The sequence below is a fragment of the Myotis daubentonii genome, chromosome 3 (assembly GCF_963259705.1).
Source record: "Myotis daubentonii chromosome 3, mMyoDau2.1, whole genome shotgun sequence".
NCBI classification, from domain to species: domain Eukaryota; kingdom Metazoa; phylum Chordata; class Mammalia; order Chiroptera; family Vespertilionidae; genus Myotis; species Myotis daubentonii.
The window spans coordinates 210,298,898-210,312,556 of record NC_081842.1 but is presented as its reverse complement, the minus strand read 5'-3'; the positions used below and the strand labels follow the sequence as shown (position 1 = coordinate 210,312,556).

At 58.0% G+C, this 13,659-nt stretch overlaps 1 protein-coding gene across 2 annotated transcripts in view; it reads left to right on the top strand.

The window, feature by feature from the left end:
* The window catches only part of PADI4 (peptidyl arginine deiminase 4), a 28,815-nt gene extending 19,476 nt beyond the window's left edge, over nucleotides 1-9,339 (top strand). For both annotated transcript variants that reach the window (XM_059691089.1, XM_059691088.1), the window contains 7 exons: nucleotides 1,334-1,441; nucleotides 3,782-3,936; nucleotides 4,436-4,574; nucleotides 4,772-4,874; nucleotides 5,823-5,893; nucleotides 6,752-6,892; nucleotides 8,866-9,339. In XM_059691089.1, coding sequence (XP_059547072.1) covers nucleotides 1,334-1,441; nucleotides 3,782-3,936; nucleotides 4,436-4,574; nucleotides 4,772-4,874; nucleotides 5,823-5,893; nucleotides 6,752-6,892; nucleotides 8,866-9,099 — 951 coding nt within the window. In that variant the 3' untranslated portion in view covers nucleotides 9,100-9,339. The remainder of the gene's footprint in view (nucleotides 1-1,333; nucleotides 1,442-3,781; nucleotides 3,937-4,435; nucleotides 4,575-4,771; nucleotides 4,875-5,822; nucleotides 5,894-6,751; nucleotides 6,893-8,865) is intronic.
* The last annotated feature ends 4,320 nt before the right edge of the window (nucleotides 9,340-13,659 follow it).

Sequence of the window (13,659 nt, the reverse complement as noted above, 5' to 3'; positions counted from 1 at the left end):
GGACTCGGGCAACTGATTTGATTGACATCGACTGGGCGGCTGCATGCCCATCCAAGTCACCAGGATGAAAGCCACCTTCTAGTCTAAACACTCTCAGACGACCTCCGGACATGCCTCAAAGCTCAGGGGACTGGAGCTCAACTGCTCCAGCCAGTAGCCCTTCCTCCAAGCCAGCCTTCTGGGCTCAGCCACCAGGCCGGGCCACACCCCTGCTCCAGCACCTCCCATGGCTCCCATCCTCTCCTCCTCAGCCTGCCTCCAGGGCCCTCGCAATCTGGCTGCCCCCTGCCCCCGGTGCCAGTCTGCCACCACACAGGCGACACTGTGTCAGCATTCTGTTTCCATGCAGGCATGCCCATCATGCCCCGAGCTCTCTGAGGGCAGAGACCGAGTCTCCTTCACCTCAGCACCCCAGCCTGGTGTTGGGGTGCTTCTTTTCTGTGCCCTTGCTTTGCCCCGAGGCTCTGCCAGTCCAAGCCTATAACCTGCCTGCCCCCTGCCCCCCCCCACACACACACCTCTGCCCATGCTGTTCCTTCTCTCCAACCACCCTCCCCATTCTCATCCCCACGTCCACATCATGCCTGCCCACTCCCAGCTTGAGAGCTCCCCCTCCATAAATGTGCCCCATCCCCCGTGGGAATCCAGCCCTCTTTCTACACCCCCTCCAACACCCTCTCTTCCTCTCTGTCATTCCCTCTGTGGTAAATCGGGTTGATCCACGTGAAACGGCTGACAAGCCTCCATTCTTGACCTCCAGGAATGGCAGTTTCATATGGGTCAGCTTAAGGACTTCTGCCCAGTATCGCATCTGCTGCTAGAACACAGGCAGGATTTGCACCCGACTCATTCCTGATCCTCCCCTAACCTGTCCCACTTTGGGAAAAGGCCATTCCTACGCCTGCCCTCCAGGCTTCGGCTCAGCAATGCTCCCCCCTGCCCTGTCCCACCCTCGCAGCCCTTCCTCCGTGCTCCCACAGACCCCTCCCTCCCTTCCTATCACCTGTTAACCCGGGGTGGTGAGTCCCCAGCCCTCTGGCTCTCACCTCCAGGACAGTGTCTGAGGCTCGCTCAGGATGCGTCCCCAGGACCCAGCGGGGCACCGCCCAGGAGGGGCGTGAAGGACACTCAGAATTTCACAACACGTTGGTGCAAACCCAGGACGATAAGCTCTGCTTTCTCAGAGCCCCTCCCCTGGGGTCCAGCATCCTGCATGGACTTGTCCTTGGCCGCCACGGGGAGAACGTGCGGAGGGTGCTCCCCGCCCCTCCCCGCGCTGGGTGCTAACACCCAGGCAGCATGTGACCAGCCTCCCTCCCCTCGCTGTGCCCAGGATGAAATCGAGATCGGCTACATCCAAGCCCCGCACAAGGCGCTGCCCGTCGTCTTCGACTCTCCGAGGAACAGAGGCCTGAAGGAGTTCCCGGTCAAGTGCCTGCTGGTAGGTGCTGGTGGGGCACCGGCAGCTGAGACCCCTGCCTTGAGGCCTCCTCCTTCATTGCCTGTCTCCCCGCACCCCTTCTCCGGCTGAGCGTCCAGTTCCCATAGGTGCGATTCCTGCCCAAGCAGCAATCATGCAGGTGTACCGTGTTATCTATATATATAAAAGCTTAAGTGACCATCCAACCATTCGACCGTCCGACCGGTAGCTATGATGTGCAATGACCACCAGGGGGCAGATGCTCAATGCAGGAGTTGCCAAGGGACAGCAACTTTGCAGAGTGCCCTCTCGTACTCTGGGACCCCTCAGGGGGTGTTGGACTGCCAGTTTCGGCCTGACCCCTGCAGGCCAGGCTGAGGGACCCCACCTGCCGGAGGGACCCCACTCACTCCGCAGACGTCCTTCAAGCCCCGGCGCCACCCCAGGTGCAGCTGGCCGGGGAGGGACCACGGGAGGTTGGCTCCAGGGTGTGTCCGGCCCATCTGGCCCAGTCCCGCCCTGCCAGCCACCTTCTAATTAATTTCCTTTCAATGTGCACGAATCCGTGCACCGGGCCTCTACTTTTGTTATAACCGAGTGGGATCCGGCTCTTTCTTTCCCAAAGCCCTTTCCAGCCATGAGCTCACCTCGGCCTCAGGATAATCCTGCTGAGGACGAAGTTCAGGCTTGGCATCCTCATGCCACGGAAGATGCTCTTGCTGCAAGGTGGGGTGGGGCCGGGGCCGGGGCCTTCCCCAGCAGCCAGCTGGAGGCTCTGTCTTGTGGGTGGGGTCTGGCCTGCGAGGGGCTCCACTGGGATAGAGGGCGGGTTCAAGGTCAGAGTGGTCATTTCCCAGGTGTGACTTCATCAGCCAAAGACTTTACATGTGCCTGTGGGGTGGGGTGGGGGTGACATATTGTTAAATCAGATGCTGGGCCAGCCTGGCGGGATTGTGCAAGCTCAGCTTCGAATGAGAACAGTTACATTTGCTGAGCATGCACTGACTCGTTTCATTCGTCTGACAACCTTTCGCGTAGATGCTATCCCTAGGCCCATTCTATAGATGACAAAACTGAGACTCAGAGAGGTAAAACAGCTTTCCGAAGGCCACACAGAGAGAGAAGGGAGACGTTGGAATTCACACCAGGCCAGTCTGCCTCTGTGAGCCCTCTTAACCACCTGCCTCCGTGCTTTCCCAGGAGGAGCCCAGGCCGCACTCCGCCCCCACAGCCCCTGACTCCAGGCGCCCGGGGAAATGGAGGAAGAGTGTGGGGTGGAAGGGTTGCTATGACGAATGGCTTTCCAAGGAGCACTCTGCACCCCAAGGAAGGGGATGTGGCCCTGTCCACACGGGAGGCTTGGAAAGGAAACCTAACTTTAACTCAGTCACTGTCCGCGTCTCGCTTATTCTCCTGTGCTGAGCGGTGCGGTGCAGAGATGTTGTCAAGTTCACGTGCCTCTCCGCTCCGGAGCCAGGTGCCCTGCGTGAGGCCCAGCCAGCTGCCGCTAAGACTCGGGCCCCGTTCCTGCTTTCAGTCCTACTCTGGTCAGTGGCCTCTTCTCGCACTTTGATATCCCAAGAGTGACAAAGGTCAGATTCTGTGACTTCACAAGCCAAACTTCCAGAGTTCTGCCAGACAGACAGACAGACCCCTTAGCACAGGCGACTGCCTCTCAGCCAAGCTCGTCTGCGATATTCCAACTCAGATCACTCAGGAATAGACTTGGAATGGCATTGAGACCATCAACAGGCAGCTCACTGAGGGTCACTTTCCCTGCCGCGCACCTGGCCTCCTTCCTGTTCTTCAACTTGTTCTCACCTCGAGTGGCCTCTGCCTATGCCATTCCCTCTGCCTCAGTGCTCTCCCCAGTGTGTGTGTCTGGCTGCTTCCGAACCTCCAGGTCTCTGCTTCAGCGCCTCCTCCAGGAAGCCCTCCTGATTGCTGTGAGGGAGAGGGCAACAGTGACCTTGGGCTTTGACCTCTGGGAAAGACAGGCACCATCACACTGGGAGGAACAGGGGACCTGAAGCAGCCACACACCACTCTGAGCTTAGCATCTTCTCTGCAAAGTGAAGAGAAAAGGGGTATTTTGTGGCTATTACGCCCTAGTTTACAAGCTGGGCTTACCAAGCAGCTGGCAGGCACTCAGGACCCAACTAATGCCGCTGCCTTTTCTTGCCCACCGGACCCAGTGAGCCTTCGACATTCCACAGTAATAACGGTGCCTGCGATGGACCCGCTGCTGACGGTTACCGAAGTCCTCCCGGTGACCACGCCAACCTTTAAATTCAGACCCCACCCTCGCTTCACCCAGGGGCTCAGTGCTCTGACTCTTGGCCTGCGCTTCTCCCACCTCAGGGTCCAGATTTTGGCTACGTGACTCGAGGCCCCCAAACAGGGGGCGTTACCGACCTCGACTCCTTTGGGAACCTGGAAGTGAGCCCCCCAGTCACAGTTGGGAAGAAGAAGTACCCGCTGGGCAGGATTCTCATTGGGCACAGCAGTTACCCAAGGTAAGGAGGGAAGGGCAGCCAGGGGTGGCCAGGACCCGGGGATGCCGGGCAAAAGCAGAGGCCAGACGGGAAGCCTTTCCTACTTGCTCCCAACCCAAAAGGGCTCAACAAACTTTAGGGCATGTGAAAGGGATCACAGTGCAGGGCCAGGATACGGGCTTGGGATCCCAACAGACCCAAGGTCACCTTCCTGCACTGCCGCGTACACTCCTTAGGCCAGTGAATACTCACTGAGCACCTACTAGGTGCTTTCTGAGGCTAATCTCTGGTCCTGTTTACCTGACTGACTCCCTGCCTCAGTTTCCCCAATTAAACTGGGATGAAAATTCCTCAATTCCTCAAATGTTAGAGGATATAATAAAAGCAGCCCGGGCTCCTGAATCGCTTTCCTGATTCCTTTGCCAAGCCCCCAGTCCCTCGGGGACCTCCCGGCTAACCCCTCCCCCTCCCAGCTACCCCCTCCCCCGCCCCTAATGCTCCCTTCATCCTGTGTGGGCAGCGCCAAGAGCCAGGAGATGCACCAGGCCCTGCAGGACTTCCTCGCTGCCCAGCAGGTGCAGGCCCCTGTGAAACTCTACTCCGACTGGCTGTACGTGGGCCACGTGGACGAGTTCCTGAGCTTCGTCCCTGCGCACAAGGTGCAGTCTGAGGCCACATGCTCCTTCCTGAGCCCCCAAACACAGCTCTGCACTCTGCCTTCCCCTCCCCCCAGGAGGGGGCATGGAGGAGGCGGCCAGCTGGGTCCAAGCCTCACTCCCTGCACCCTCCACAGAGCCCTCCTCCCTGGGAGCCCCTGGGCAAGGCTGACCTCTGACCCCAGTGTTTCTGCCTCCAGGGCTTCCGGCTGCTCCTGGCCAGCCCCAGGTCCTGCTACAAACTGTTCCAGGAGCAGCTGAAGGAGGGCCATGGGGAGGCTGTGCTGTTCGAGGGGGTCAAGAGTAAGTGGGCCATGCCTTGTTCTTCCATGTGGGCACCTTCCTCTGCCTTCACAGTGCCCTTCTATGGCCAGATGGAACCATTCAGGCATTGGCGAGCTTCTGAGCACCCACTGTGTGCCAAGCAATGTGCTCAGCGCTGGGGCTGCTACGTGAACAAGGCCCTCGGGGTTCACAGCCCAGGGGAAGTGAGTCAAGAAAACAGCTACCAAAAAAGGGAAGGAAGGAAGGAAGGAAGGAAGGAAGGAAGGAAGGAAGGAAGGAAGGAAGGAAGGAAGGAAGGAATAGAGGAAGGAAGGAAGAAAACAACTATAGCAAAGGGACTTTGGGGGGGGAGGGGTCTGGAAGGAGATCAAGGAAGGCTTCCTGGAGGAGGCAAAGACCAAGCAAGAGCATGAGGGATGCGCATGAGTTGGCCAGGCATTTGGGGCGGTGGGGTGAGAGGAAGAGAGATATTGCAGACAGAGGGAATAGTGAATGCAAAGGCTCAGAGGCAGGGGATGCAACATGCGTTCACAGACCTGAAAAAAAGTTTAGTCTGGCCAGAGCACAGAATGAATTTTTTTTTTTTAAAGTAAGACCCACAGACACAGGCCAGGGTCAGAGGGTGAGAAGTCTCTGTGGCTGAGAGTTTTCACCGACTATCTGTAGTGTGTCATGTGGCTTTGGGCAATGGCCTGACCTCTGTTTGCCCCTCAGTGAACAAGATCCCTTTGGAGAGAAGAGCCTTTGAAGGAGTGAGAGCAACACTTTTAATGAGAACTTACCCTGATGAAACATGTCATTAAAGGCATGTGCCTCCCAGAGGCTCACCACAGACCTGTGTTAGGAATTGTTGCTGCCCCATTGTATAGGTGGAAAAACTGAGTCCCCACTGCTTACTAGGAAGAGGGAAGTGGGCCGCTGAGTCATCTGATTCATCTGCATTTTTTTTCTTTTTCTTCATGACAGACAAAAGGCAGCAGAAAATAAAGGACATTCTGTCAAACAAGAAACTGAGAGAACAGAACTCCTATGTGGAGGTGCCAGCCTGGGTGCCGGGAGATGCTGCAGACCAGGCAGAGCTGACACCCCCACAAAGCCCCTACCCGAGATCAGAGCTGACACCCCCCACAAAGCCCCTTCCCCGAGATCAGAGCTGACACCCCCCCACAAAGCCCCTTCCCCGAGATCAGAGCTGACACCCCCCACACAAAGCCCCTTCCCCGAGATCAGAGCTGACACCCCCCCCACAAAGCCCCTTCCCCGAGATCAGAGCTGACACCCCCCCCACAAAGCCCCTTCCCCGAGATCAGAGCTGACACCCCCACCCCAGCCCCCTTCCCCGAGATCAGAGCTGACACCCCCACAAAGCCCCTTCCCCGAGATCAGAGCTGACACCCCCCCCACCCCAGCCCCCTTCCCCGAGATCAGAGCTGACACCCCCCCCACAAAGCCCCTTCCCCGAGATCAGAGCTGACACCCCCCACAAAGCCCCTTCCCCGAGATCAGAGCTGACACCCCCCCCCCACAAAGCCCCATCCCCGAGATCAGAGCTGACACCCCCACCCCAGCCCCCTCCCACAAGGCAGAGCCTCCAGGGCTGCGTGCTGGCCAGGGGCGCGGGCCCTGGGATGTGGGTAGCTGTAGGAAGATGGAGAGCTCGACAGGCACACACACAAGGTGATGCACGGAAGAGAGAAAGTCAGGGGGACACAGGCAGGAGCGAGGCCAGGCGCTGCAGTGACGGGGACTGGAAAACAGGGACAGTGGGGGAAAGAGAGAAGAAAAGGAGGCGTCTGCACTCCTTCCTGACCCTGTCCCCCCCGCCCCCTGGGCAGTCCCCACCCGGCCAGTGTTGGCCCTGGCCATGCCCACCACCCTCCGCCCCCCTCCCCCAGAGCTGCATCGACTGGAACCGGGAGGTGCTGAAGCGGGAGCTGGGCCTGACGGAGCGGGACATCGTGGACATCCCCCAGCTCTTCAAGCTCCGCACGGACTTCACCGGGACCCCCAAGGCCGAGGCCCTTTTCCCGAACATGGTGAGGAAGTGGCCTCGGGCGAGACAGGCCAGCTGGGCTCTGGGTGCGGGCCACGGGACTGGTTGTCTCCTCATGCGCCTGGGTTTTCATGGCCCATCCGGCTTCCTATGGGCATGTCAGAGGCACCCTGGGAGTCAGGGATGACGTCACCCCCACTGACAGATGAGGCGCAGGGAGGGGGGTCTCTGGCACAAGAACACACAGCTGGCGAGAGGGGAGACTCAGAGCCAGGGGTCCACGGCAGAGCCCACACTCTAACCATGAGGCTGCACTGCCCGAGAAGGGCTTCCCTGCATGGAGGGCGGGGCGGGGGTGTGGGGAGGGGATGAGGTAGGAGTGGGCTGGGGGACACACGCAGCAAACAAAATGCTCCCAGGTTGGGTGAAGCGCCATGAAGGAAATAAAAGTGGGGCACCTGTTCAGACTGGGTGGCATTGGCAGTGCCGGGGGGCACTCACCTGTCTGACGGGGGGACTTGAGGGGTCCCACCTTTTTGTGGAGAACTTTTAACTCTGACCCAGGCCCCATCTTACTTCGCTGGCTGTGTTTTTACCACTCCTCCACCTGTTACTCTGTCTCTTCAAAGTAACTTCACCCACTTCTACTGGGGCCCCTCAGGCACCCCCTCCTGCTGGAAGCTGGGGTTACAGGAGCACAGTGGTCTTCAAACTGGGTTCCCCAGGATGCTAGGGTTCCATGGCAGTGCCTCAAATCCAGCGGTTAAGGTTTTTTCTGTTTTATGCACTGGAGTTCTGCAGAAGGTTTACAGTGGTTCTCAACCGTCCTCATGCCGCGACCCTTTCATACAGTTCCTCATGCTGTGGTGACCCCCAATTTCATTGTTACAAATGGAACATAATTAAAGCATAGTGATGAATCACAAACACAATCTGTAATTATATATGTGTTTTCCGATGGTCTTAGGCGACCCCCAAAGGGGTCGCGACCCACAGGTTGAGAACCGCTGGTTTAGACTAAAGGACTCCTTGGCCAAAACCAGGCCGGAGGGGGCACCTCCTCTCACCCCGACAGAACTCCTTGGCCCCAAGCCCTTGTTTCTCTCCCTGGGGCCCAGCCAGGTTTCCCAGCTCCGGAGAGAAGGCTGATGCCGCCTGCGCCTGCGGGGGATGCGGGTCTCAAATGCTGTGTGAGGGCCGGCTCTGGGCCTCACCGCCTGAGGCCCCTGCAGGGAGGCTCCGCACAAGCCTCGCTCTCCCACAGCCGCAGTGGGAGGTGGGCACGGGCGGGGAGCAGGCAGAGAAATTAAGCGTGCAGGGCTCTCAGTGTGGGCTGTGTCTGAGCGCTGACGATGAGGTACCTCGCCAGTGATTCATGAGCCCTGGAGACTGACTCTGCACCTACTGTGTTGTCATAGCGATGGAAACAGGGTAGGGCTCATTTTGCTGATGAGGCTCAGAGAGGGCAAGGGACCTGCCTGAGGTCACACAGCTACTGAGTAGTAGAGCTGAGATCCAAACCCACGTTGGCCTGGAGCCAAATCCTAGCTCACCAGGCCACCTCCCAGTATAATGGAGGAAACAGCCATTTGCATCAGTGATAATAGACGGAAAGTGCTACAAAGAGGTCATCACATTCATCCATTCAACGGATATTTATTAAGCGCCTACTGTGTGCCAGGCACTGTGCTCGGAGCTATGGGAACATCCATGAGGAGTTGGGCATTCGCAGGCGCCTTCACACAGGGGGTGGCATTTGAGCTGAGCTCAGTTGAGTAATAGAGTTGGCCAGAAGGTGGTGGGTGGGGAAGGAGCCTGGGTCCCAGAGTCTGACAGACTTGGGTGGAAGTCCTAGACTGGCTGGTGGTCTTAGGTAGCCCACTATACCATGTGGGCCTCGGTTTCCTCATCTGTGAAGTGGGGTTGTTATTTCCGAAGGTCAGAAGGAGGGGCCGCTGGGATAGTGATGCAGGCTGCACGCCACCGCCCCTGACCTGGGACCTCCCCGCTCTGCAGGTGAACATGCTGGTGCTGGGCAAGTACCTGGGCATCCCCAAGCCCTTCGGGCCCGTCATCAACGGCCGCTGCTGCCTGGAGGAGAAGGTGCGGTCGCTGCTGGAGCCGCTGGGCCTCCATTGCACCTTCATCGACGACTTCACCCCGTACCACCTTCAGCACGGGGAGGTGCACTGCGGGACCAACGTGCGCCGCCAGCCCTTCTCCTTCAAGTGGTGGCACATGGTGCCCTGAGCCTGGCCCCCGGGCGTCCTCTTCCTTGGGAAGCTCCTGGCCAGAGGCTCTGGTCCCCTGCAGTGTGGCATAGCAAGAGTTCTCGGGGACACGTTGGCTCCCCAGGGGGAGGCCCCCCTCCAGGCAGTGGCTTGCTTCTGTCCTCTGTGTCCCCTCTGAAGATCCCAAGATGGTCCTGGCATTGCAAACTCAGTTCTGCTGTGAGAAGCTGCAATAAAGTTTCATAATAATCACTTTGTACATGAAGTCAGGCGACCATTCATTCCCTCTCACTCGCTGTCACGGTTGAACCGAACATTGCAAACTTGAAGGCCGGTGTTCCTGCCTGCGCCTGAGAATTGGATGCCGTTCATGCTGTGCTTTGGGGAAAAGGCAGCAGATGGGTGATGCAAGAGCCCAAAGGGGACATAGGGTTTGACTGTGTGTCAGTGAGCCCAGGGGTTAGCGAATCCGCCTGTCCTCCCTTGGTCGTTTCAGTCCTCCAGCTTGAAAGCCCCTGAAGCAGGGGCACTTGCTGCTGCTTCGCCACGGACCACCTAGCAGGGTAGGGTGCACAGTAGGAGCCCCGGGTGATTGTGGGATGGATTCATTAGTCCCTTCTTCTGTGTCCTTTTTGCATATTTTCTTTATGGCCCTGACATGGGGACATAGATTCCGCAATAGGAAATAAAACGTGACGACCTGAGGTCTTTGAAATGGAGGCCGGTCTTGGCTCACAGAGCTGGGTGCTCAGACACCCAGAGGTACTGCTGTCCCGTGGCTCGTGGAGGACACGGGTGGGTAAGGTGGGCATGCGAAGCCTCTGCCCTCGCACTAGGGAGAAAGGGGCCATGAACCTGGGGAAACGTGCCTCCTGCCTCCTGCCTCCTGCCTCCTGCCTCCTGCCTCCTGCCTCTCTGGAGAGAAGCAGCAGCTCCCCGCCCGCAGTGCTGGGCATGATGCGTCAGCATTTCTTACAGAGCAAAAAAGGTACCTGTGCAAGAGGATGTTGGTGTGAGGCCATCCCCAAACCTGGCTGATAGGAATGTCCAGAGCAGAGACCTCCTCAGGCTGCAGAGAACGGAGGTATGATGCCCTAGCTGGTTTGAATCAGTGGATAGAGCATCAGCCTGTGGACTGAAGGGTCCTGGGATCAATTCTGGTCAAGGGCACAGGCCTGGGTTGCGGGCTCGATCCCCAATAGGGGGCATGCAGGAGGCAGCCGATCAATGATTCTCTCTCATCATTGATGTTTCTCTCTCCCTCTTTTCCTCTTCCTTCCTCTCTGAAATCAATAAAAATAAAAAATAAAAAGAATGGAGAGAGGAGCTGGTGGCTAAAGCAGCCCTTGCACCCAGGTCAATGCAGTGAGCACCCCCAACCATTCATGGGGGGCATCTGTCGAGTCACCAGGCAAATCCAGGTGGAGAAAGCACCAGGTGTAAGTCCTCCCAGCCCCACAGAGCCGGGGCCATCCTGTGCCAGTGCCTCACTTGCCTGCTGCACCCCCTTCTCTCCCAGGGGCCACAGGTTAGTCTCCTGCAGCTGCGGTAACAAATCACAAACGGGGTGGCTAAGAACATAGAAATTCATTCTCTCGTAGTTCTGGAGGCCAGAGGTCCGAATTCCGCTCCACGGGGCTGAAGTCGAGGTGTCGGCAGGGCCGGTCCCCTCCGCGGGCCCCAGGGGACTCTGTTCCTCTGCTCTTCCTCCCTCTGGTGGCTGCCAGCTGCCTTGGCTGGTGGCTGCGTCACTCCAATCTCTGCCTGTGTGGTCACAGCGCCTTCTCTCTGAGGGGGTTCCTGTCTCATTAGGAGACTTGCGATTGCATTCAGGGCCCACCCAGATGATTCAGGATAAGGTCCCATCGCAAAGACTCGGTCACACCTGCAGGTCCCGTCACATCTGCGAAGGCTCTTGCCAGATGAGACCCGCAGGTTCCGGGGATCGGGGCCTGACAGCTTTGGGGGCTGTTATTCAATCAGCTGCAGGTCAGGAACCACCCCTCCCAGCTGGGCAGGCAGAAAGGATAGAAGGAAGCCGGTGTCCCCGTCCCACAGCCCCAAGCCTTATTCATCCTCTGAACCCTAATGGGAAAGACTTCCCTTTACAAGCCCGAGTTTGGAGGTTTTCTTTTGTGTGGGTCTGGACTTTTGAACTTCTGAACGGAGATTGTTTGGCGACTGTCTGATCCCTGATTCTGAGAGGGGGACTGGCCCGCTGGAGGCTTGGGGTGGGGAGGGGGCGAGGGGAGCAGTGGGAGAGGATGGGCTGGGAAGTGGAGGCCACAGAGTTTCTGGTAGTCCCCTGGAAAGCTCTGGGGCTGGGATGTCCCTCAGAGTTGTCCTGAATTAAGAGAAGCCGTCTGGCCTTTGTCCCCCACATCGCATGTAGCTGCCCCCAGGAGGGGGTGTAGCCTTGGGTAGTGGCAGTAGACGGTTCCAGGAGGTCTTGCTGTGAGCCATCACAGCAGCTGGGGGTGGGGGTGAGTGTGGGGGTCAAGGGGCACCCACCACGGTGACCTGAGGTGCCATGGGGCTTGACCACCGAGGAGTGGCTGGAGAACTCCCTGCTCTCAATAGCACCACAGCTGTGGGCCGGCCCCTGCAGAACTGCCCTGTGGTTGCAAACCCCTCGGTTCGGTTGGAGAGCCCAGTGAGCACCTGTGGGTTATCGTTTGGTGGAGGTGGAGGTGGGGTGGGGGTCAGTTAGTCATTTGTTGCCCAAGAATTTATTGAGTATCTACTATGTCCAAGATTTCTATGTGAGCTGGGGGTTCAGGGGTGAACAGGAAGCCCCCCTGGAGGGGGAGCAGGACCCCCTCTAGATCTCTCCAAGTCCCTCTCAAGCCCAGAAAAATCAAGGGTGCCCGCCCCACTAAGCTCACACAGAGCCCGGGCATTAAGCAGGGCTCTCTGAGGACTGGGAGCCACAGAGCTAACCATCGCTGCCCTGTAGGCCCCTCTGGCCAGCTGTGTGAGCAGATGGGTGAGCCCCTTGTGAGGAGAGCACAGATGTGTGGAACACTGCTTGCCTGATCAATTTTGCCACTTTCAACCCAACCAGAGGGGCTTTTAGGGTCTCCTTGCCAACCCCCTGCCTCCGAGAACCCCCCAAACAAAGCCACCATATCTTTACTTTTAATCCCAAATTTAAGAAGCCGGGCTGACTGAGCAGCCTTCACTCACCTTACTGTTAGCTGTCACATTGCAGCGTCGTGGGTCAGGGCTGAAAACAGAAAACAACCACTTCTATGTCTCTATGATGGGACAGCCCTGTGTGGAATACTATACAGCCATTAAAAAGGACGAGGCTGATTTTTCCATACTGATACGAAGACCTTCTGTGTGAGTTGTATTGTGAAGTGAAGAAAGCCAGGTAAGGAATACTGTGTAGCATCTCCTGCCATTTATGTAGAAGGAGGGGAGGGTATACACACATGTTTGCAGGGTCGCACACACATTGATTTGGAAAGACAGAGAAGAAACTGATGCCACAGGCTCTGCCCCCGAGTAAGGGAACTGAGTGGGTGAGAGACCGAAGGAGGGAGACTTGGTAGCAGCCCCTTTTGAACTTGGAACCAGGTGAACACGGTACTTTTCAAGAATCACCAGCGCCCTCACTTCACCCGTGAAATGAACACCGTTTTGAAGTCAGCTGGGCGCCCGGGGCTGGAGCAGGAGTTCCCGTTTCTCTGCTCCGTGAGCTCAGCGGAGATGAGGCGCAGCTGGTGAACGCAGTTCCACACCGGTTCCTCTGTTCATCCTCCCAACACTTGCCAGGCCCCGCAGGGACCTGGCGACACGGTGTGGACAAGGAGCTCCCCCTCCTCGCCTGGGGTGGGACATGGCTTCCCGGGCCATGGATGGGCGACTTTAACCAGCCTCCCCGGGCATTTTTGCAACCCCTAGAGCAGCGGTTCTCAACCTGTGGGTCGCGACCCCTTTGGGGGTTGAACGACCCTTTCTCGGGGGTTGCCTAAGACCATCGGAAAACACATATATAATTACATATTGTTTTAGTGATTAATCACTATGCTTTAATTATGTTCAATTTGTAACAATGAAATTGGGGGTCACCACAACATGAGGAACTGTATTAAAGGGTCGCGGCATTAGGAAGGTTGAGAACCACTGACCCAGCACTTTGCAGGGCTCACCTTGTCGATTTCCAGGAAACGCCCGTAGAACTGAGGCCCCAGAGCCTGGCTCGGCTACCACTCTCGGCCACCCCGACCAGCGCCCCAGCGCCCCTGCCGATACTTGCTCCCGACAGCTTCCAGCTCCAGCACTGGGGCCAGGTTGGCCAGTGCCACCCAGAGGCCCTCCTGCTCTGCAGGCCAGAGACCTGAGCAGCCGGCCCCTCACAGGCCTCGTGTCTGCAGGCACAAGCTGCCCGATCAGTTGTGATGAGGGGCTCTAACCCCACCTGCTCCTCTGCAGCCTCAATGGAGAACACCAGTCCCACCTGGGCAGCTGCTGGCGCCTCCTTAACAAGGGGCGGCCTAGAGAGCCTATAAGAGGGGAGGGCAGCGGCGCGCCCGGGGGTCGGCTGCGGTTGTTGTGTTGGGTGAGGGCGCTG